We start from the raw sequence: 23,674 nt of genomic DNA, 5'->3' as shown, positions 1-23,674 counted from the left end.
GAGAAGATGGAGGAGCTGGTGGTGGAGGTGCGGGGCTCCAATGGCGCTTTCTACAAGGTACTTGGCTCTGGGCAGGCCCTGTCTCCTCCCTCCCTTCCCTCCCTTTTTTTCACGGCCTCGGCGGGAGGCAGGCCTGGGGCCAGGGCCGGCGCGCTCGGCGGGGTGTGTGAGGAAGGACCGGCGCCGGGCCTTCAGGAAGCTCCTCGAGCCTCCGAGAGTCCCCGGTGCCTGTGGGTTGGAGACGCGGGCGAGCCCTGGCAAGGCGAGCTGGGGATGGGCGAGGGCGGCGGCAGGTAGAGCCGGGCGGGAAGGGCAGGAATCGGCGCGCAGGGACGGCGACGGCCGCTTCCTCCGTCCCTCAGCTCCTCGCCCGTGGGCTCCGGCCTGACGTGCGGGAGCTGCTGAGGAGCGGGGGGCGCCGCAATCGGGCCGCCGCCTGCCTGGCCCAGAGGCTTTCAGGTCCCCTTTGGCGTTGCCAGGATTGGGACTTCGGAGAGCGCCGCTGTTCTGGGCGAGCTGTGAAGAGAGAGTAGTAAGAAGTGGTTCCCGGTACCAAATCACAATGGTAACCGGGTTTACTAGTCTCTCTTTGTGCATTTTTACAAGAGCCTCCAAAGTTCCGGAAAGAGCCTAACGTATCTGGGCCATCAGTGCGTTGAAGAAGTTGATAATCGTTCTTCTTCGCGGCCCCCCCTCCCTTTTTTTAACGTGGGTAAATTCAGAAATACAGTTTCTAAAAAAACATTAGCAACTCTACTCTCACTTAAAAATTTTTTTTTAAGTCTCCGAAGATCTGAATATATGCCACGAAACTTAAGAAAATTTATTGTGTAGGGAATTTTAAGAACGGAGTGTTTGGAAATGTTTGTTCTGTGCTCTAAGTATAGGTATTTGCCTATCTTTGAATGTGTAATGTTGCAGAGGACTGTATTGTAGGGGTTTTAAATAGGCATTAATAGTCCTACTGTGAGTTTTTATTTTTGAAGTCACATCATTGCAGATCAACCAATAACCTTACATTTAAAAAAACAAAAGTAACGTTTTGATGCATCAGTACTGCGTTTGTTTGTTAGTATGTATTTACTGCAGTAATGTATACATTTTCATTTCGTCTTCAATGTCTGTGTGACTTCTGTAAGTAAGATTCCACCTTGCTACAGTATTTTGTCAATAGAAGGTGCACATGGAAGGAAGCATGGAAAATAGCTATGGCCGTTGTCCAACACAATTTTTAAATTATCATAAGATAAGTAACGTTTCAAACGGGACATGTTTGGCTGCAGGAAAAGAAACCAGTGACTTAACTGCTTAACGTAGTATATGCTTACCAATTTTATGGAGACGTTTGGGAATTAATATGTTTTGTAAATGACTAAAGAATGTAAATTGTTCCAATAAGAGCAATAAAACCTTTTGGTGTACAAGGAAGTGAAAGTTAACCCAGCATTTTTATTCTTCACAGAGTCTCATCAATATAAAATTGTTAGCGTTGACTCTGCAGTCAAAATTTTGGATGCATTTACTTTGGTGATTCATAATTTCTAATGGTTTGTGTAGAATAGTTCTGGTTCCTAGATTTGTAGTTTTGGTCAATGTTTTTGTGGACCTAGCTATAATATATATGACCAGGGACTAGTGATTGAGTACTATTTTAATTGATCTGTAATATCAGCTTATATTGGACACACTGTTAAGTCTTTTAGGGGAGTTTGCTTGCCATAGAGGGCAAGTAGCACATCCTGGTCTTGAAGGATTTATTGTTCTTTTCCAGCAACACATGATTTGCTCCAGTGATTTTGCTTGCAAACTGATTGGAGTATAAGAAATGCCTCCCTATCTGTGCCATTAAGCTCCTTTTTTTGTTTTTGTTTTTTAACCAAGTGGCTTAATTTGAAGGTGAATTAAAAAAAAAGAACCAGTTGTCCCTTAGCTCTTTGAGACGAAAAGTAAAACTTGAACAGATGTGTGCAGAGAAATTGCTGTTGTGTTTATTTAATTAACGTCTTTTTAAGAAAATCTCAACTGATCTGTATTGGTGAGAAAAGAATTTTTCTAATGAAAAAAGTTTAACTGTTTATTTGGCTCATAATATTGCTGTGAGTTTATAAAAGTAGAGCAACAAAGTAAACTGAATTGCTTGTCGTTATGTCTGGTAGGATGGAGAGGAAAAATAGGAAATAAGACCAATCAAAAATAAACTACTGTAGAGAAATATGTTGTATTTATTTTTAAAAAAGGAACTTTGTTCATCAAATTGATTTAAAAAACCTTTAAAAACTAAATAAATCAAATGACTTCAGTATAATGGAACACAGACTTTGATTTGCCTAACAGAGCCACCATATTGCAAAGTACAATTCTCCATCTTCTGAGCACATGCTCCAAGTTTGCAGATGTAGAGTATATGCTGGTAACAGTTTTATTCTTTCTCTAGAAAATAGCTGAAGCCCAGGATTTAGAATTAACAGAGCCATGAAACTTCAACCCTAAGATTGTAATAGTTCACTTCTACTTTTCCTCTTGTGTTTATTCTTACAAATTGGAAAGTTAGATTAGTAATTATCAGAGCCACTGCTTTTATTGCTTAGATGTTTCTTTGACATTGAGTTAGTCACGTGTACTACTTATAGAACCTTGGATTATTTAAGACATGAAACACTTCCAATTATACATCACAAAATCTTTCCAAAGCATTTTCTAAACGAATGATGTTGAAATAAGGTCTTTATTCTAAGGAAATCTGCCCAAAAGAGTGTAGTTTTCTTTGGACTGAGAGTTTTGATGTGTTGAGAATGGTAATGAATTAGCTCCATTTTAGAGGTAGAATGTGCTTCACTCCAATATGAATGCACTGACATATCTTGAGTTTACTAGGTGTGTGTAGTAGTACGAAAATTACTAAAGATGGATAAATCGTATCTTGGAAACAAAGATGCAGAACCTTTTAATTTTCTGAAAATGTAGTGACTGATAACCTGATTCCTTGTTATCTGGTGAAATTATGCTTTTTTATTGTTATATTAATACTTTAATATATCCTTATATTTTTAAGTTTGGTATCTGAGTAGAGAGACTTTCATTTGGTGAATATTATTACAGTAGCTAGCAGCTAAATATAAAACGAACAATCACGGAAAATTTTTTAAAAGAAGACGTTAATGGTCTAAAATGTCATTTTAGCTACATAGCCTACTAGAAATCACTGTTTTACTACAAATAAACTTGCATAAGGGACGATTCACGTTTTCTCTGAAGTCTCCGGAGCTAACTTTGCATACAGGTGTTACTCTGTACTTCAAGGAAGTCAATTATTCAGTCCTACTGATTTTTTTTTTTTCCTTCTCAGACACTAAATAACCTTTTTAGTATTTACTATCTTTGTGGAAGCATCGTTTTTTTCTCCCTTTTGAACTGTGTACTTTCCAGCTCCATATTCAAGTCTTTCTCAGTATTCTGATAACTTTCCAATTATTAACGGAATATAGAATTCAGATGTATAATAATTGAGCTTGTGATTCCTGCTCACTATGGGAATATGCTTCTCAGGATAACCATGATCATGATTATGATAACGATTAATAGGTGCTGAGTGCTGGCTAGGTGCCAGGCACTGTTCTCGGCACTTTACCTCTGTTAAGCTATTTAATCCTCCTCCACAGTCGTGAGCAACTGTTAATCCCATTTTGTAGATAAGGCCGTTGGTGTACAGAGAAGTTAGGTAGGTGAGTATTAAGTGTCACTGAGTGATTTAGGGTTGGATCTGGGATTTGAAATCAGACAGTCTGACTTCCTGAAATGATGAAAGTTAGCTCAAAGAAATGAATTGGATTTGATTTCTTACTTTTTTTTAAATTTTATTGTGGCCTTTGATTGTATTTGTTACTGTAATACTGCCTTAGCATTTTGTAACTACTGTTGTAGGTTATGTTACCATTTTTTAAGGTTGATAACAAAGATGTTATAAAATATTCAACTTATGTATCAACTTCCTATTTTTTATTAACTTCTTGCAACTTGACATACTACCTTGTAATTCTCATATGAATGGCCTAGTAAGGAAAATAAAGTTAGAAATCTTTGACCCTGCTATGAAATTTGCTTTTGTTGCCCCAGGAGCTCTTAAGAACTGAAGTACTCAAAAGTTAAAATACATACCCATAAGGAAAATGACTCATATAATACTGTTTTCTCTGCACCTGCATTGACTTGGGTCAAGGCAAGCTAGAAAGAGTTGCATTTGTCTTAGAATTTGTGATTCATGATCAAATAAAGTCAAGTGTAGTGCTATAGTAATTCTCATTAGAGAAGACTTACAGCATTGTAAAATATTTTCATGAAGAAAATCTGCAGAAGATAGAGGATAGGGACATATGAAATGTGATAAAAATAAGATTCAAATGAACAATTTAAGGGAATGAATGAACAAAAAAGTACAACAAACCTCATCAACAGAAGTTCCAACCACAGCTCAAGTCCAGGAATACCCATTAGTGCCTACGTACAAAGGGTGACAGTAATAACCTGCTTTATGTGTGAAGCTTTGGGTTTGCATCTTATTTCTATCACATTTCATATGTCCCTATCCTTACTCCTGCAGGTTTTCTTTATGAGGGGTATTTTACATTGCTGTAAGTTTTCTCTGGTAAGAGTTGTTACAGCACTACATGCATTGTCTTCAGTGAGTGCCAGAAGCCTACTGACAATGACCGAGTACGTAGTAGTTGTGATTAGTGGTGGTGGTCAGGTGCTTACATTGAAATGTCTGTACACAGTAGCCTCTCTTGTGACCAGTGGCTCATATTTGTGAGATAGTTTACTAAGTAAGCTAAGGGGTGTGGAGTGTAACGTGGGAATAAGAGTTTACCCAAATAGGGATGGACTTTCTGTCTTAGTTTCATCAATCCCAGTAATGTGTTTGAATTGGATAGCTCTTGTCATTATGTACTTTGGTAAGTATGATTTTGTGATTACTTCTTTGGTCTAGTTGCCAATAAGTTGGGGATTCTATAGTGGTTTTTTGTTTTCCTGTTTATTTCCCCCCAAATGAGGAGCCTGTCTGTTTTTAACTGTACTGTACCGATTTTCTCAGACCCCAAAGATTTTCACCACGTTTTTTCTTCCCAGAGTCTGAATAATTATTTAGTATTTATTATTTTTGTGGAAGCATGCTTTTTTGTTTTTTTGCCCCGATTTTAAAATATTTCTTGGGGAAAAAAAAGTGTGCTTTTTGGGGGATGTAACTTTCTTAAATGGAACAGCATTTATGATTCTACAGCTGTTGTAAAACGTGCCCCTCTCTACTTTCTCTCTCATTTATTTAGTGCAACTATGTGCCAGGCATTGTGCTAGACAGTAAGAAAAAACTAGTTGCTATCAAGTGGACTCCGACTCATGGCGCCCTCGTGTGTCAGAGTAGAACTGTGTTCCATACAGTTTTCAATGGCTGATTTTTCGGAAGTAGATCACCAGGTCTTTCTTAACGCACTTCTGGGTGGACTCAAACCTCCAACGTTTTGCTTAGCAGCTGTCATGAGTTCAGTTGCATCCCCCCAAAATATGTGTCGACTTGGCTAGGCCATGATTACCAGTATTGTGTGATTGTCTGCCATTTTGTCATCTGATGTGATTTTCCTATGTGTTGTAAATCCTACCTCTCTGATGTTAATGAGGCAGGATTAGATGCAGTTATGTTAATGAGGCAGGACTCAATCTACAAGATTAGGTTGAGTCTTAAGCCAGTCTCTTTTGAGATATAAAAGAGAGAAGCCAGCAGAGAGACATGGGGACCTCATACCACTAAGAAACAAGAGCCAGGAGAATAGCACGTCCTTTGGACCCAGGGTCCCTGCGCCAAGAAGCTCCTCGACCTGGGAAGATTGATGACAAGGACCTTCCACCAGAGCCAACAGAGAGAGAAAGCCTTCTCCTGGACCCGAATTCAGACTTCTAGCCTCCTAGACTGTGAGAAAATAAATTTCTCTCTGTTAAAGCCATCCACTTGTGGTATTTCTGTTATAGCAGCACTAGATAACTAAGACAGCAGCTAAGCATGTTAACAGTTTGTGCCACCCAGGGACTCTGTGCTAGGCGCTAGACGTGTGTAATTTTATTACTCACAACAACCTTAGAAGGGGTGGTCTAATTCCCCTTTATCCATTCCTTACAGCCGGACAAGGAATCTGAGGCTTTGAGATTGGACCTTGGCTACTATGTGGTAGAGTGGAGATTTTGAACCCAGGTCTGATTCGTAGTAAAACCCTTAACCCCTAAGCTTACTGACACCTATAAGAGCCCTAGCCCTCGTCCAATACAGTGCAGCTCTCTCTGCATTCATTGCAACCCTTTTAAAACCTCTCAGGAATCCCCTTAACCTATTTTCTCCCCGAACACTAACTTTGCTTGAAGTGGATAGGAAACCACAGCAAAATAGAGTTTTCTGAGTTGCTGGTAGACAGGGTGATAGAGCCCTTCAGGTGACTAGAGAGCAGGCTAAGAGTGTTGGGTAAGGGAGGGGCAGGGCCAGAGGAGGGTTATTGGAGAAAGTATGATGAGCAGCAGGTTACTTGTTGGAAGTGACCCTTTGGTAAAGGGCCATAGAGCTCACAGGAGGCGTTTGTCCTTGGTGTGAGTGCAGGCTTTCCACAGCCAGAGGCAACCTGTGGGGCTTTCCTAATTTGTTGCTTTTATTCTACTTATTAAAACGACAACAAGAAGGTGTTACATGTCGTCTGTATTCATTCATTATGCTACCTGTGACTAAAAATGACTGGTTTTGAAACAATCATGCAAACATCTATATACAGATAAGCCTCATTAACTGGAAGGCAGTGGCCCTGGTAGGCTATGATGATTACTCAAACCATTTCTGACACGTAAATCCGGAATTTTTTTTCAGAGCCTGTGAAAGAGTTTTTTGAATAGTCACAACATTTGTGGGTCTTCCTCCTTTGAGAGAATGATTTTAGGAAACAGGCAAATGTGAATGAGTACAATTAAACTGGGCAGTCATTGTTTTTGGCAAATAGAAAAATAAGTCAAAATATAGCAATGAGAAATGAGACTGACTTTTAGAGTGCTTCTTAAGGTGATTCTGAGCACAGTCCGTCCAATTTTTAAATGTTTTAAATCAGCACTGTCCATTGGAATAGTCTGTGATGATGGAAAAGCTCTCTATCTGTGCTGTCCACTACAGTAAGTTACATGTGGCTATTGAGAACTTGAAATGTGGCAAGTGTACTGAGGGACTGATTTTTTATTTTATTTAATTTTAATTTATTGAGATGTAAGTAGCCACATGTGGCTACCATGGTGGGCAGCAGAGTTTTAGATAATGGGAACAGTATTGGAAGGATGCCTAATTTAGTGAGAACAGTTCTTGCCCAGTCGTAACAAGGTTCTATTAGCTGATAGAGGACTTAACATTTTCAATATATAATATACAGTAAGGAACTAATGTTAATTACTGCTAGGACATGCAAGTATTATAAAACTTTAGATAAGGATGAAGACAGAGTAACAGCCCTTCTTGCTGAATAAGAAATTACCTCTAAATAGCAGTCTTGGTTTTAGTTGCTCATCTGATCCCACCCCTCAAAAAAAACCAAACCCACTGCTATCGAGTCAATTGTGACTCATAGTACCCCTATAGGACAGACACAGTACAACTGCCCCATAGGGTTTCCAGACTGCCACATCTTTCTGCCGCGGAGTGCCTGGTGGTTTGAACTGCTGACCTTTTGGTTTGTGGCTGAGTGCTTTAACACTGTGCCAGCAGGGCTCCTCACCCCCCAAAAGCAGATTATTGATTTGATATTAGCCATTGTATAAAGACAAAGACAAGGGAGAGATAGTAAAGGGGGCTACTCTTCCCTCAATTTTTTAGGACTTCGTTTATAAAAGTAAGTGCCTATGAATGAGGGGTGTGTCCTTATGAAACTTACTGTATTATAAAACACGGCTAGTATTAAACTCCATCACCTGTCAGTTTGTCACACTGTGTTGGCTTGTGTGTTGCTGGGTTGCTGGAAGCTACACCACTGGTATTGCAGATACCAGCAAGGTCACCCATGGTGGGCAGGTTTCAGCAGAGTTTCGAGACTAAGACAGACTAGAAAGAAGGACCTGGCGATCTACTTCTAAAAGAACTGGCCAGCGAAAATGTTATGAATAGCAGCAGAGCATTGTCTGATATAGTGCCGGAAGATGAGCCCCTCAAGGTTGGAAGGCACTCAAAATATAACTGGGGAAGAGCTGTCTCCTCAAAGTGGAGCTGACTTTAATGACATGGATGGAGTCAAGCTATTGGGATCTTCATTTGCTGATGTGGCACGACTCAAAATTGGAAGAAACAGCTGCAAATATTAATAATCAGAACATGGAATGTATGAAGTATGATTTTAGGAAAATTGGAAGTTGTCAAAAATGAAATGCTTGAAGATCAATATCCTAGGCATTAGCTGAAATGGATTGATATTGACCATTTTGAATTGGACAAACATGGTCTACTATGCTGGGAATGACAGATTGAAGAGGAACGGCATCACATTGATTGTCAAAAAGAATATATCAAGAACTATCCTGAAGTGCAGCACGGTCAGTGACAGGATAATGTCCATGCGCCTGCAAGGAAGACCGGTTAATATGACTATTATTCAAATTTACACACCAACCACTAATGCCAAAGATGAAGAAATTGAAGATTTTTACCAACTTCTGCAGTCTGAAATTGATCAAACATGTAATCAAGATGCATTGATAATTCCTGGTGATTGGAATGCGAAAGTTGAAAACAAAGAAGAAGGATCAGTAGTTGGAAAATATGGCCTTGGTGATAGGAACAGTGCCAGAGATTACATGATAGAAATTTGCAAGACCAATAACCTGTTCATTGGAAATACCTTTTTCAACATCCTCTGGATGGAATACACAGGAATCAAATTGACTACATCTGTGGAACGAGACGATGGAAAAGCTCTATAGCATCACAAGGCCGGGGGCCAACTGCGGAACAGACCATCAGTTGCTCCTATGGAAGTTCAGGTTGAAGCTGAAGATAATTAAAACAAATCCATGAGAGCCAAAGTATGACTTTGAGTATATCCCACCTGAATTTAGAGACCATCTCAAGGATGTGTTTGACTCATTGAACACTAATGACCAAAGACCAGATTTGTGGGATGACATCAAAGACATCATACGTGAAGAAAGCAAAGGGTCATTAAAAGACAAAAAGAAAAGACCAAAATGGATGTCAGAAGAGACTCTGAAACTTGCTGTTGAACGTAGAGTAGCTAAATTAAATGGAAGAAATGATGACGTAAAAGAGCTGAACAAAAGGTTTCAAAGGGCCCCTAGAGAAGACAAAGTATTATAATGAAATGTTCAAAGGCTTGGTTAGAAAACCAAAGGGAAGACCACGCTCAGCATTTCTGAAGGTGAAAGAACTTAAGCAAAAATTCAAGCCTCGAGTTGCAAAATATTGAACAACGCAGGAAGCTTCAGAAGCAGATGGAAGGAATATACGGAGTCACGGTAATAAAAGGAATTGGTTGACATTCAGCCATTTCAGGAGGTAGCATATGGTCAAGAAACAGTGGTACTGAAGGAAGAAGTCCAAGCTGCACTGAAGGCATTGGCAAAAAACAAGGTTCCAGGAACTGATGGAATACCAATTGAGATGCTTCAACAACTGAATGCACTGCTGAAAGCGCTCACTCATCTATGCCAAGAAATTTGGAAAACAACTGCCTGGCCGGAAGATATCCATGTTTGTGCCCATTCCAAAGAAAGGTGATCCAACAGAATGCGGAAATTATCGAACAAGATCATTATCACACACAAGTAAAATTTTGCTGAAGGTAATTCAAAAATGATTGCAGCAGTACATCAACAGGGAACTCCCAGAAATTCAAGCCGGTTCAGAAGGAGACATGGAAAGTAGGATATCGTTGCTGGTGTCAGATGGATCATGGCTGAAAGTAGAGAATACCAGAATGATATCTGCCTGTGTTTAATTGACTCCGCATTTCACTCTGTGGATCATAACAAGTTATGGATAACATTGTGAAGAATGGAAATTCCAGAACCCTAAACTGCTCATGAGGAACCTGTACTTAGACCAAGAGGCAGTCATTCACATAAAACAAGGGGATACTGCATGGTTTAAAGACAGGAAAGGTGTGTGTCAGGGTTGTATCGTATCCTTTTACCATACTTAATTCAATCTGTATGCTAAACAAATAATCCCAGAGCCTGGGCTATGTGAAAAAGAACTCGGCATCAGGATTGGAGGCAGACTCATTAACAGCCTGTGATACACAGATCACACATTCTTGCTTGCTGGAAGTTGAAGAGTATTTGAAGCACTTACTGATGAAGATCAAAGACTACAGCCTTCAACATAAAAGACTACACACCTCAGCATGAAACAGAAATCCTCACAACTGGACCAATAAGCAGTATGATAAAACGAGAAAAGTTGAAGTTGTCAAGGATTTCGTTTTACTTAGTTCCACAATCAACATCCATGGAAGCAGCAGTCAAGAAATCAAATGACATATTGCATTGGACAGATCTGCTGCAAAAGACCTCTTGAAAGTATTAGAAAGCAAAGATGTCACTTTGATGACTAAGGTGCACCTGACCCAAGCCATGGTATTTTTAGTCGTCTCATATGCATGCGAAAGCTGGACAGTGAATAAGGAAGACCGAAGAAGAATTGATGCATTTTAATTGTGGTATTGGCGAAGAATATTAAATATACCGTGGACTGCCAGAAGAATGAACAAATGTGTCTTGGAAGAAGTACGGCCAAAATGTTTCTTAGAAGCAAGGATGGGGAGAGTTCGTTTTAACTTACTTTGGACATTTTATCAGGCGGGACCAGTCCCTGGCTAAGGACATCACACTTGGTAAAGTAGAGGGTCAGTGAAAAAGAGGAAGACTCTTAAGGAGATGGGTTGACACAGTGGCTGCAACAGTGGGCTCAAATGTAGCAACGACTGTGAGGATGATGCAGGACGGGGCAGTGTTTTGTTCTGTTGTACATGGGGTCGTTATGAGTCAGAACACACTCGAAGGCACCTAACAGCAACAGTACTAACCGAGAGTTCTCAAAATACGCTGTAGAACATGTTGCTAATTTAAATATAGTTGAATAAAAATAATAAGATCAAAATGACAGGCTAAAAATGTAGATTTTTTCCCTTTAAACCAGCAACTAAAGATACATACACATGCTTAACTTCAGAGTAATAATTTGACTCATCTTGATACAGCATGAGCCATCTTGAATATAGCAGAACACCTGGATACCATTATAGTCCACCTTGATGTTACCGGGAAACTTTATTTTCATATAGCTTTATTTTTATTCATTTGAGCTTAATTCTAGAATTTTGGTCTCTCAGTGTTAGTAGCTTCCATATAAATGTTTTTAGGGTCCTGCCTCAGCTGCCATTTTTTTTTTTCCTTAGGAGCAGCTAAGTATTTGACTGGTATGTTTAAATTTGAGGTTTGGGAAATTTTGTTTTTTAAAGAATCCTTTTGCATCAGGCTTTTGAATTTATAAGCTGGCCCACTTACCAAGATAACTTATATCATTTGTTTAACACATTTATTGAATATTTACTGTATATCAGAATTTGTGGCAGGTACTGAAGATACAGAAATAAAAGACCGGTCTTAATCTGAGTTAGTTGTCTGTACCTTAAATTCTATTCTATTATTTTAATCAGTTGCAGCACCTAAACCCCATCTGGAACACTTGGTGTTTTCCTTGATTTTTCTCCCTCATAGTCACCATCCAACTGATCACTGGTTCCCATGAATTTTAACTTATGAATATGTCTCAAATCCCTTTCCTCCTGTCTGTTGCTGAGTACTGCCTTAGTTCTAGTCTCTTAACTGGTTTCTGTGCTTCCAGTACCATCCTTCCATACAGCCACCAGAGTGACAGTCTAAAATGCAGTTCTAGAGGAGGCGGGGCCCAGATGGCGGAGTAGTCAGACACTTCTGTGTGGTCCCCCTTACAACATACCCAAAAAAACAAGTGAATCAATTATATATGACAGTCTAGGAGCTTTGAACATCAAAGGCAAAGTTGAGGTATCGGACTGAGTGGCGGGGAGAGGGAGAAACGGTTTTGAAGCAGCGAGGAGTTGCCAGACCTGAGCCGGGAGGAGCCGGAGCACTTCAGGCCAGATCAGCTCGTGGTGTGTGGTGAGGCAAGCAGCGGCGCTCCGGAGGCGTTTTACACATCAGGAGGGATCCAGCGGCAGAGAGTCTACTTGGATATCCAGAACCAGTGAAAAGCAGCCTTCTGTCGGCGGAAGATAAGTACTTGCATCTGGCCTACTGCGCAGATCAAAAACACCCCCCTTAGGGAAAAACCTCTCTCCCATTTACCTCCCCGCTCCCTGCTCTGCACTGGGTCCGGGACGGCTTCAGCGATTGCTGAGTCCTCTGGGCTAGAAGTAGGACCCGTCACACACCCTGAGCCATTCTCCCAGCTTTGGAGAGAGAACAGATTAACAAATGAGAAAAAATAATCTGCCGGCTCCCCTAAGCCAGGAACTCAGGGTAGGCACAGCTCCTTTGCACAGGCATAAGGGGTCCATGGACTTTGAGTGCCGTTCCCCCTACAGAGACTTGTGTGGGCCCATTTCAACAGCGTAGGCCCTCATTACCACAGTACAACAGGGTACATACATACCTGAACTCTAACTTCAACTGTTTCAGCTGTGAAGTAGCAGGTTCGTGACATTTGACACTGCCCATTAAGCAGGGTCTTCCCTACCCTCATCAGGGGCCTGAGGACTGATGGCTCCACCCATGCCACCTAGCCACCTGTGACAGGGGCCCAAGAATAAGTGGTGCCCCCCAGTTGTTACAGCCAACAGCATTGGGTGCTCATAGTCTGGCTGCAAAACCCACCCACCTACGCGCTCTAGGGAACAGGGACATGCTTTCCTCCCAGACACTTGAGGGCGGCTGTCGGCCCCCTGTCTTTCTCAGCGTGTGACCCCCTGCTGCAGCCAGATGCCTGTGCCTACACCAATCACCCATGCCTATCTAGGACTGTAGGTGAGAACCTGCACCACACACTTGGTGGCTGACTACGTGGGCACCTGAGCTGAATGCATCCAGGAGGACTAGGCGGACTCCTGGACTCACATACTTAGTGGCAGGTCTTGCGACCTGGTAGCAGGACATTGGAGCTTCAGGGGCACCCGTGATCGTGCTAACTCACATGAGCAGCCTATTTGGGCATATCAAAACAAAACAAGAAAAACAAAACTAGGACACAGTAAGCAAACATAAGTAAGTACAATAACCTATTGATGGCTCGGAGACAACAGTCAATATCAAATCACATAAAGAGGCAGACCATAATGGCTTCAGCAAGGTCCCAAAATAATCAAGAAATTTTCAAGAGGAAGAGAATTTCTTGAAATTACCAGAGGCAGAATACAAAAGGTTAATATACAGAACTCTTCAAGAGATCAGGCAAAATGCAGACTAAGCAATAGAGGAACTTAAGATTAGAGAAGAGTGTAATGACAAATTTAACAGGCTGCAAGATTCCATAGAGAGACAGCAATCAGAAATCCAGAAGATTAACAATAAAATTTCAGAATTAGCTTAATAGAAAGTCGTAGGGAGGAGCAGAATTGAGGCAATGGAAGTCAGAATTAGTGAGATTGAAGATAAAGTACTTGACACCAACTTATTTGAGGAAAAATTAGATAAAAGTGTTTAAAAAATGAAGAAACCTTAAGAATTATGTGGGATTCTGTCAAGAGGAATAACCTACGAATGATTGAAGTACTATAACGGGGGGATAACAGAAAATACAGAGAGAATTGTTGGCAGAAAACTTCCCTGATACTGTGAGCGATGAGAAGATACCTATCCAAGATGCTCATTGAACCCCACATAAGGTAGATCTCAAAAGAAGTTCACCAAGACATAATCAAACTTGCCAAAACCAAAGATAAAGAGAGAATTTTAAGAATGGCTAGGGATAAACGAAAAGTCACTTACAAAAGAGAGTCAGTAAGACTAAGCTGAGACTACTCAGCACAAACCACGCAGGCAAGAAGGCAATGGGATGATATAAAATGCAGATCTAACCATGTTATGCTCCTGCTTGAGAAAATCCTCCTTAGCAGGGCATGCGGACCTTCTAAAGTCTGGACCGTCCCCATTTTCTAACCTTAAGCCTTGTGTCCTATGTCCCAGCAACAGCAAACTACTCATTTCTTTTTTTTTTAATTGAGAGAGATTCACCTACCATAAAATTCACCATTTTAAAGTATACAATTCAGTGGTCTTTAGTATATTCACAAGGTTCTGCATCCATCACCATTATCTAATTTCAGAACATTTTCATCACCCCGAAAAGAAACCTCATACTCATTAGCAGTCACTCCCCATTATCCCCTTCCCCCAACCCCCAGCAGCCACTACTCTGCTTTCTGTCTCTATGATTTGCCTGTTCTGGCTATTTCATATTAGTAGATTCATACAATATGTGTCCTTTTGTGTCTGGCTTTTTCCACTTAGCATAATGTTTTGAAGGTTCATCTATGTTGTAGATGTATTTGTACTTCCTTTTTATGACTGCATAATATTCCATTGCATGGATATTCCACACTCTGTTTATCCATTCATCTGTTGATGGACATTTGGGTGGTGTTCACTTTTTGGCTATTATGGTTAATGCTTCTATGAACATTTGTGTGTAAGTTTTTGTGTTAACATATGTTTTCAATTCTCGTGAGCATATACGTAGGAGTAGAACTTGGTCTTATGGTAACTTTACATTTAACTTTTTGAAGAACTGCCAAACTGTTTACACAGCAGATGCACTATTTTACATTCCCACCAGCAATGCACAAGTGTTCCAATTTTTCCACACCCTTGCCAATACTTACTGTCCTTTTTTTTTTAATTTTAGTCATCCAAATGGTGCAAAGTAGTATCTCATTGTGATTTTGGTTTGCATTCTCTAATGACATGATGTTGGCATCTTTTCCATGTGCACCTTGGACATTTGTGTATCTTCTTTGGAGAAATGTCTATTCAAGTCCTTTGCCTGGTGTCTTGAAAGCAAGTCCTGGTAATCTACTTCTAAAAAAAAACACCTATTGAAAACCCTATGTCACATGTGTGTCTACTGTGACACATGAAATCACCATGAGTTGAAATCAACTCAACGGCAACTGGAAAAGTCTTATTAAGTTGTAGGTGTTCTTTTTTTTCCCACTTTTTATTTTACCTTCTTTATTAAGATGGTTGCATAAAAGATATGCATTCTCATATTGACAGTTCTTGTCATGAACAAAAGCAACAAAAATAAGGCAATAATAGCAAAATATGCTTCACATACAATCACATTGTAAGAATAGGAGATCTGGATCGCTGTACAACAGTAAGATTAGGAAGCAAAATGTGAATAAGCCCTGTACTCAGACTATACCCAAATGTGTGTGCAAAGACTGTGCACCCATAATATAGCTCACCTAGGTTCCTTTGTTTTTACAATGCATAATTCCTTAATCATCCATTTGTGAACTAAGAATGAACATGAAGAAATATGAAATCGAAATCGCATGTATTTTCACAATATCAGTGCTAAACTCAAAATAGCAACTTCATTGACTCTAAATGTTAAATGCTTCAAAAATAAAAGGCAATCTTAATTTTTTTTTTTAACACTGAATGGGGTCTGACAAAAACGGTGGATTATTTCACTCTACTCGGAAGGAGGCATGGTCTCAGCCTGTGTGCTTAAGCAGCATGAGCAACAAAGGACAACAAATATCACTAAGAGTAATGCCCGTACATTTCAAAAATATCTAGTTGAGCCATGGTCTTCTACTTACATAATAGCAAGCCTATTGAGCAAACGGCATACTGGAAGCTTACGCCTCATGTGACAGGATTACTAAATTAAGTATACATCTATCAGAAATTTCCAAACCCCTGCTCCCAAAACAATTTTAGTACACCTGTTAAGTACTGCAGGTCATTGAGAAAAACAAAGTATACATCCAGTCTTTGCAATTAAAAATTTTTCATAACATGAACAATGCTCAGTTATAAATTTTGAACTAAAAGTTTTTTCTAAATATGATTTATGTAACCAAGGCTTCTTTAAACAAAGACAGGTCTTAGGTATGTGATCTGTATAAACTTACAGTAGTGTTTATTCCAAATAAAGGTTTTCTTCCTAATATGATATGACAATATAGCTATTTTCTGAGTAAAGATACATGTTAAGTCTTAAGGTGTGAACACTTTGGAAGGCAAACAAGTTAGTGAAGAAATGACTGTTCATTTAGAAATGTATGTCATCTCATAATAGGCTCCTGAACTTTCAAATTTGCATGAGAGAATACATTTACATCTTAAATTTCTAGGAAAGGCACAAGCTTTATATAAAAAGCAAAATTTTAAACTTACCAATTTATTGAAAAATCCATTACTTTTATTATAGAAACAAATAATTGCTTCTCAGGATGTTGTTAACAGGTCATAATATAGACATATATTTCACACCATGTTTTTCTCTCTTTAATTGCATTCCAGCAGGCAGTAGGATACCTCCTTGGCCATGCACAGCAGAAGTATTTGTTGGACTGTGTAAGCTGATCTCCTTGTACACAAACCAAGCATTTCCTCCCCAAAGTATCGTATTCAGAAATCCAAAGATCTGAGATACATTTAGGGATCCATACTGGTCACAGAGTCCAAATAACACGTCACTCCTTGTTGCTTACAAGGCTCAAGTTCCTGAATAATGTGTGACCAGTAGCTATTTTAATATCCGTAAGAGCTTTAGCCCAGGCTGAAGTGCTCACCAACCACAAAAAAGCGGCAATAAGAGTTAACAACAAAGTCAGTCCTGGGAAGCTTTCGACTATCTCCATACAGGTTCATGTAACCAACGTAAAGCAGAAGAGCAGCCACAGGAAGACAAAGACTGCAAACGTAACATAGGATTGTGCAGAGGAAGAGTAATCTCTTATAAGGACATAACTGCTCTATTTTATATCACACACATCTGCTTCTGAAGCTGCCTGAGACGATGCCTGATTCAACCTGAATGGATAACCAAAAGCAGCTATAACAGTGTTATTGCCAACAACATTAGGACAATGCACTTGAATTTCTGTTTTGCCCTTAAAACATCCACAGGTGGCAAAAGCAAAGATGGATGCAATCCACTCGAGGACCTTGAAGCTGAGCGGCTCCTTGAGCAGGCTGAGGTTGATCTGGAAGGTGGACATCCTCTGAGGGAAGAGGGAAGAGAGAGTCAGGTGGCGGGCTGAGGAGGAGGGTGGCGAGGAAGGGCAGGCGGGGCGGGTTCGTAAGCATTCTTTATATATTATGGATACAAGCCCCTTAAGAGATAAAAACCCATTGCTGTCAGGTCGGTTCTGACTCATAGCGACTCTGTAGGATAGAGTAGAACTGCCCCATAGGGTTTCTAAGGAGTGCCTGGTGGATTTGAACTGCTGACCTTTCAGTTAGCAGCTGTAGCTCTTAACCACTATGCCACCATGGTTTCCAATCAGATATAAGCTTGTAAGTATTTTATCCTATCCTGTGGGTTGTGTTTTTACTTTCTTGATGGTGTCCTTTGAAGAACAAATGTTTTAATTTTGTTGAAGTCCAATTTATTTATTTATTTTTTCCTTTTTTTCCCGTTTGTTAATTTGTTCACTCTCCCAAGGCTGGGAGAATGGCTCAGGGCGTGACAGATCCTACTTCCGGCCCAGGGAACTCGGCAATTGCTGAAGCCGGTCTGGGACCCAGTGTGGAGCAGGGAGATAAAGGGGAGAGAGGTTTATCCCTAAGGGGGATGTTTTTGATCCGCGCAGTAGGCTGTACCCAAGTACTTAATCTTTTGCCAATCCAGGGCTGCTTCTCACTGGTTCTCGGTGACCGAGTAGACTTTCTGGCATTGGGTTGCTCCCGGTGTGGAAAATGTGCCTCCCGAGCACCACTGCTTGCCTGCCTCACCGCTCACCCACGAGCTGCTCAGGCCTGAAGGGCTCAGGCTCTCGCTGGGTCAGGTCTGGCAACTCCTCGCTGCTTCCGAACCGCCTCCCCATCCCCCTGCCACTCAGTCCGGTTCTTCAACTTTGCCTTAGATGTTCAGGACTCCTAGATTGTCAGATATAATTGATTCACTTGTTTTTTGGGGTCTTTGTTGTAAGAGGGTCCACCAGAAGCATCTGACTACTCCGCCATCTTGGCCCCACCTCTGTTTTTTTTTTTCTTTTTGTTGCTTATGCTTTGGTATTGCCTAATCCAAAATCATAAAGATTTACTACTATGTTGTCTTCTAAGAATTTTATAGTTGTAGGTCTTAAATTTAGGCCTTTGATCCTTTCCGAGTTGATTTTTTTATATGGTGTGAGGTAAGGGTCAAAATTCATTCTTTTGCATGTGGTTATCCAGTAGTCCCAGCACCATTTATTGAAAACACTATTCTTCCTCTGTTGAATTGTCATGGCCCCCTTTTGACTTATTTCTATCAACTCCAAGCTGTTTAAGGAGCCCTGGTGGCACAGTGGTTAAAAGCTCCTTGGAAACCCTATGAGGCAGTTCTACTCTGTCCTATAGGGTCACTATATGTCAAAATCAACTTGACAGCAATGGGTTTGTTTTTTTCATTTTTTTTTTTGGTGGCACAGTGGTTAAGCGCTTGGCTGCTAACCAAAAGGTTGACAGTTCAAATTTACCAGCCACTCTGGGAGAAAGATGTGACAGCCTGCTTCCGTAGGAAAGATTTGCAGCCTTGGAAATCCTCTGGGGGAAGTTCTGCTTTGTCCTGTAGGTCACTGTGAGTCAGAATCAACTCAGCGGGGTTCCAAGCTGTTTCCCTGTGTCCTATCCCTTTGTTCATGCAGTTCCTTAGGTCTGGAATGCTTCCCCTTTGTCTGGCTAATTCTTCCTTGGCCCTTAAGGTTCAGTAGGAACCTCACCTTCTTCAGTATGTCTTTCCTGGTCATTATACCACCACCATCACACATACTTTTTCCCCAAGATTGGGGTAGGAACTTCTTAGGCAGTGACCCAGTGAATAATTATTCATTGAATTTCTACTTGTTGTTGTTAGTTACCATTGAGTCGGTTCCGACTCACAGCAACCTCATGTGTGCAGAATAGAACTGCCCCATAGGGTTTTCAAGGCTGTGACCTTTCATAAATAGATCACCAGAACTTTCTTCCAAAACACCTCTGGATGGGTTTGAACTGCCAACCTTTTGACTAGTAGTCAAGTGCTTAACTGTTTGCACCACCCTGGGAACCTGAGTTCCTACTGTGTACTCTGAAGTATAACTGAGTAAGACCTAACACCCACCCTCAGGAAGTTTACTGTTAGTGGGAAATTGGGCAGTAACAGTATAGTGTGGTAAGTTTTATAGTAGGGATAAGTGTAGGATGCTGTGAGAATGCAGAGGAGAGGAATTTAACCTAGTCTTCCAGATTTCCCATAGGAGTTGACATCTGAACTGAAACCTAAAAACCATTAGGTGATAGCTAGGTGAAAAGAGGGGAAGGACAATAGGAAGAGGAACAGCACATACAGAGAGAGGCTCAGGAACTACAGAGTAAGGCACAAGTAGTTCAGTATGTCTGGATCACAAACTCTAAGAATGTGAAAGATGAAGCTTGGAGAGGTGAGCAGGGGTCTAATTGCAAAGGGCCTTTTACAGCCAGGGAAGGAGCTTGGCCATAACCACTGAAGGACAGAAACACATACAGAACAAATTTGGGTGAGAAGCTTAAATCTCTCAAGGCTGTTGTAAAGTGAATTAGCCCTTTGGGTTTCTTACGCCTTATTCTACTCTTCTAATTGTCTAAAAATTCCTTTTTTACACCTACTAAAATCTTAATTTTATAGAATTATGGACAGCATGCTGATTAAAGAATTCTTTTTTTTTTTTAATATGGCGTCTTAGGTTAAAGTTTACACAGCAAATTAGGTTCCCCTTTAACAATTTGTATACAGATTGTTTCGTGCCATTGGTTACAATTTTTACAGTGTGTCACCATTCTCATTATTTCCATTCTGTTTGTTCTGTTTCCATTGATCTAGCTTCCTTTCCCCTGGTAGCCTTCTCATTTTTACTTTTCGGTAGCTGTTGACTGTTTAGTCTCACTTAGTTAATTGTTTAAGGGAGCTCATTACTCAGGGTGATATTGTTTATTTTATAAGCCAATCTATTATTTGGCTGAAAGGTGACCTGCAGAAACAGCTTCAATTTCAAGTTCAAAGGGTATCCTAGGGCAGTAGTCTCGGGGGTTCCTCTAGTCTCTGTCAGTCCAGTAGGTCCAGCCTTTTTTAGGAATTTGAGTCTTGTTCTACATTTTTCTCCCATTCTATCCAGGACGTTTTATTGTGTCCCTTGTCAGAACGGTCAGTAGTGGTAGCCAGGCACCATCTAGTTCTTCTGGTCTCAGGTTAGAAGAGGCTGTGGTTCGTGTGGGCTACTAGTCCTGTGGACTAATTTCTTTGAGCCTTTGATTTCCTTCATTCTCTTTTGCTCCTTAAGAGTAGAGACCAATAGTTGTATCTTACCTGGCCACTCGCAAGCTTTTATGACCCCAGACACTACTCACCAAACTAGGATGTAGAACATTTATCTTTGTGAACTATGTTCTGCCAATTGACTAAGTTGTCTCATGAGACTATGGTCTCAAGCCTTTTGATCCAGTAAACTAATCCCACAAGTTGTTTGGATATGTCTAGGAAGCCTCTGTAACTGTGCCCCCTGTGTGATTTGTTATATATGTGGATGTGTATGCAGGACATACAGTGCACGCATACATATGCCTACAGATACATCTCTACACACTCATGCATTTACTCACAGATACCTTCCTATACACATATGCATCCATATCAACCTATGTAACCACACATTTTTTGGTGGTTTTTACTGTTCTGCAAAACTGTATATGTTACAGCATTTACCAAAATTGTTCCTTTCTCTTGTGTACTTCTTAATGTCTTTATTTACCTTGGTCACGTTGTACTGACTTCACCCATATTTGGAATTGCCTTTCCCATCACGAAAAGTAACAAGTGTACTACTATCTAGAAAGTGATTCCCCCTCCCTCTCCCTCTCATCCCTGGTAACCATCAAAGAACTTTGCTTTCTGTGTGTGTATCTATTCTTGACTTTTTATAATAGTGGGACCATATAATATTTGTCTTTTTGTGATTGACTTATTCAGCGTAATGTCTTCCAGATTCATCCATGTTATAAGATGTTTTGCGGACTTCTCATTATTCTTTATAGTTGTGTCGTATTCCATTTTATGTATGTACCACAATTTGTTTATCCATTCATCTGTTGATGGGCACTTAGGTTGTTTCCATCTTTTTGCTATTGTGAATAATGCTGCAGTGAACATAGGTGTGTCTATGTCTGTTCGTGTCACTGCTCTTATATCTCCGGGATATATACCTAAGAGTGGATCATAAGGTATTTCTATTTTTAGGTTTTTGAGGAAGCACCATACTGTTTTCCATAGTGGTTGTAACCATTTTATAATCCCACCAGCAGTGTATGAGTTCCAAACCCCCCACAACCTCGCCAGCATTTGTTGTTTTCTGTGTTTTTGATTGTTGCCATTTTTGCAGGGGTGAGATGGTATCTCATTGTAGTTTCGATTTGCATCTCTCTAATGACTGATGATCGAGACCATGTTTCCATGTGTTTGTTGGCTGCCTGATGTCCTCTTTGGTGAAGTGTCTGTTCATGTCCTTTGCTCGTTTTTTGATTGGATTGTCTTTTTGTTGCTGAGGTGTTGGAGTTTTCTACATATTTTAGAGATCAGACCCTTATCAGGCATGTTGTTGCCAAAGATTTTTCCCAGTCTGTAGGTTCTCTTTTTACTCTCTTGGTAAAGTCTTTTGATGAGCACGAGTATTTAATTTTTAGGAGGTTCCAGTTATCTAGTTAATCTTCTGTCATCCATGCATTTTAATTTTGTTTGATAGACTGTTTATGCCCAAAAATAGGTCCCCTAGTTGACCCTGTGTTATCTTCCAGGAACTTTATAATTTTATAATTTTAGCTTTAACATTTAGGACTTTGATCCATTTTGAGTTAGTTTTTTGCATGGTGTGAGATATGGATCCTGATTCATTTTTCTGCATATGGATATCCAGTTTTTCCAGCACCATTTATTAAAGAGATTGTTTCTTCCCCATTGAATGGACTTCGACCCTTTGTCACAGATCAGCTGCCCATAGATGGATGGATTTTCTTCTTGGTTCTCAATTCTGTTCTGTTGGTCTGTGTGTCTGTCATTGAACCAATACTAGGCTGTTCTGATTACCGTGGCTGTATAGTAAGTTTTGAGATTGATTAAAAAATTAAAAAATTCTTGATGATTAGTTAGCTGTTTACTTTTTGTTATGCCTTTCTAAAGATTACTAGCAATTGCATCATTACACTTAAAAGATTTAAACCTCTGTGCTTTATATTACATTTTTTCTCCAAGTGCCTGTGAGATTGAGAATTAAATTACACTCTGGTAATTGGGCTTTTTAGTGGTATTTGCAGCATATGGTTGTTCAAGAAAAATTGGTGTATTTATGTATACACAGATTTGAGGTTTTATTTAATCATTTTCTATTTTCCTAATACTTTATTAAGAAGCAAAAGATTGGTTGCAGCAGATCTGTACTGGCTGACATATGGCACTCAGCAAGTTTCTTAGTTTTCAATAATTCTAGCCTAAAGTGTACCTCCAGCCTTGCACTTAGTGCAGTATTGTACGTTTCAGTTTACTTGTCTCCTATTAGATGCTGAACTCTGGAACATTTTTTTTTCCTTTGATGGCCTGTTTCTGTTTTTTAAACTATCTCTGTATTCCTTGGGCCTAGCACATAGTAGGTGACAACATAGATGTGATTAATGAAACAGTGATCTTCAAAAAATGACACTTTCATCTGAAGCTCAATTTTATTCTGAGACACAAAATGATATCTCTGTAAAACTTAACTGAAAACATTAACATGATCTTTAAGCTTAGAAGTTAATTTAACTGTAGTGTTTTTCTTACAGGCATTTGTAAAGGATGTTCATGAAGATTCAATAACAGTTGCATTTGAAAACAAGTAAGTGTCTTGATAAGTATCTTTTAATGTTTAGGTTCTTTAATATTTTATGCTAATAGTCCTTTTTACTCTTCAGTTTTTTTTTTTTTTTTAATTAAAGTCCAGTTTGAGTGTTTTGCAGGAGTGGATCTTCATGATAATGACCAGGAAGTTCCTGAGCAACTGAACATTAAAGCAGTGGAATGACTGTTCCTGCTAATGACCTCAGAGACCCCTCTTGTGTAATCTAGATCCTTGTATCTCAGTCCTCTTACATGTGTCCTTAAACCAGATTCTTCTGTATTAACTGAGAGTTTAGATAGGAATATTTGTCATTTTTAAAGGGGATGAAAATGAAGGCATTTGCAGGTATTGGTGAAAATCGATGTAAGTTTTGCAACAGTAAATCTAAAAGCAGTTGTTGTTGAGTACATTTTATTAGAAATAATCATCGTTACCTGTTATCTTATTTTTTTATCAGTTTCATCTTTTTTAAATCAGTAGTAGCACTAGCTGATCTTTCCTGCTTTCTTCTGCTAGAT

At 39.9% G+C, this 23,674-nt stretch overlaps 1 protein-coding gene and 1 pseudogene across 15 annotated transcripts in view; one reads left to right on the top strand and one right to left on the bottom strand.

The window, feature by feature from the left end:
- The first annotated feature begins 6 nt into the window (after nucleotides 1–6).
- FMR1 (fragile X messenger ribonucleoprotein 1) overlaps nucleotides 7–23,674 on the top strand; it is a 53,518-nt gene continuing 29,850 nt past the window's right edge. For all 15 annotated transcript variants that reach the window (XM_004380930.2, XM_012556826.2, XM_004380928.2 and 12 more), the window contains exons 1-2: nucleotides 7–57; nucleotides 23,101–23,153. In XM_004380930.2, the coding sequence (XP_004380987.1) occupies nucleotides 7–57; nucleotides 23,101–23,153 (104 nt within the window). The remainder of the gene's footprint in view (nucleotides 58–23,100; nucleotides 23,154–23,674) is intronic.
- LOC105756508 (synaptophysin-like protein 1 pseudogene) lies at nucleotides 15,428–17,363 on the bottom strand (annotated as a pseudogene).

The sequence above is a fragment of the Trichechus manatus genome, unplaced genomic scaffold (genome assembly GCF_000243295.1).
Source record: "Trichechus manatus latirostris isolate Lorelei unplaced genomic scaffold, TriManLat1.0 scaffold00079, whole genome shotgun sequence".
Lineage (NCBI taxonomy): Eukaryota > Metazoa > Chordata > Mammalia > Sirenia > Trichechidae > Trichechus > Trichechus manatus.
This window is presented reverse-complemented; position numbering and strand designations above follow the sequence as displayed.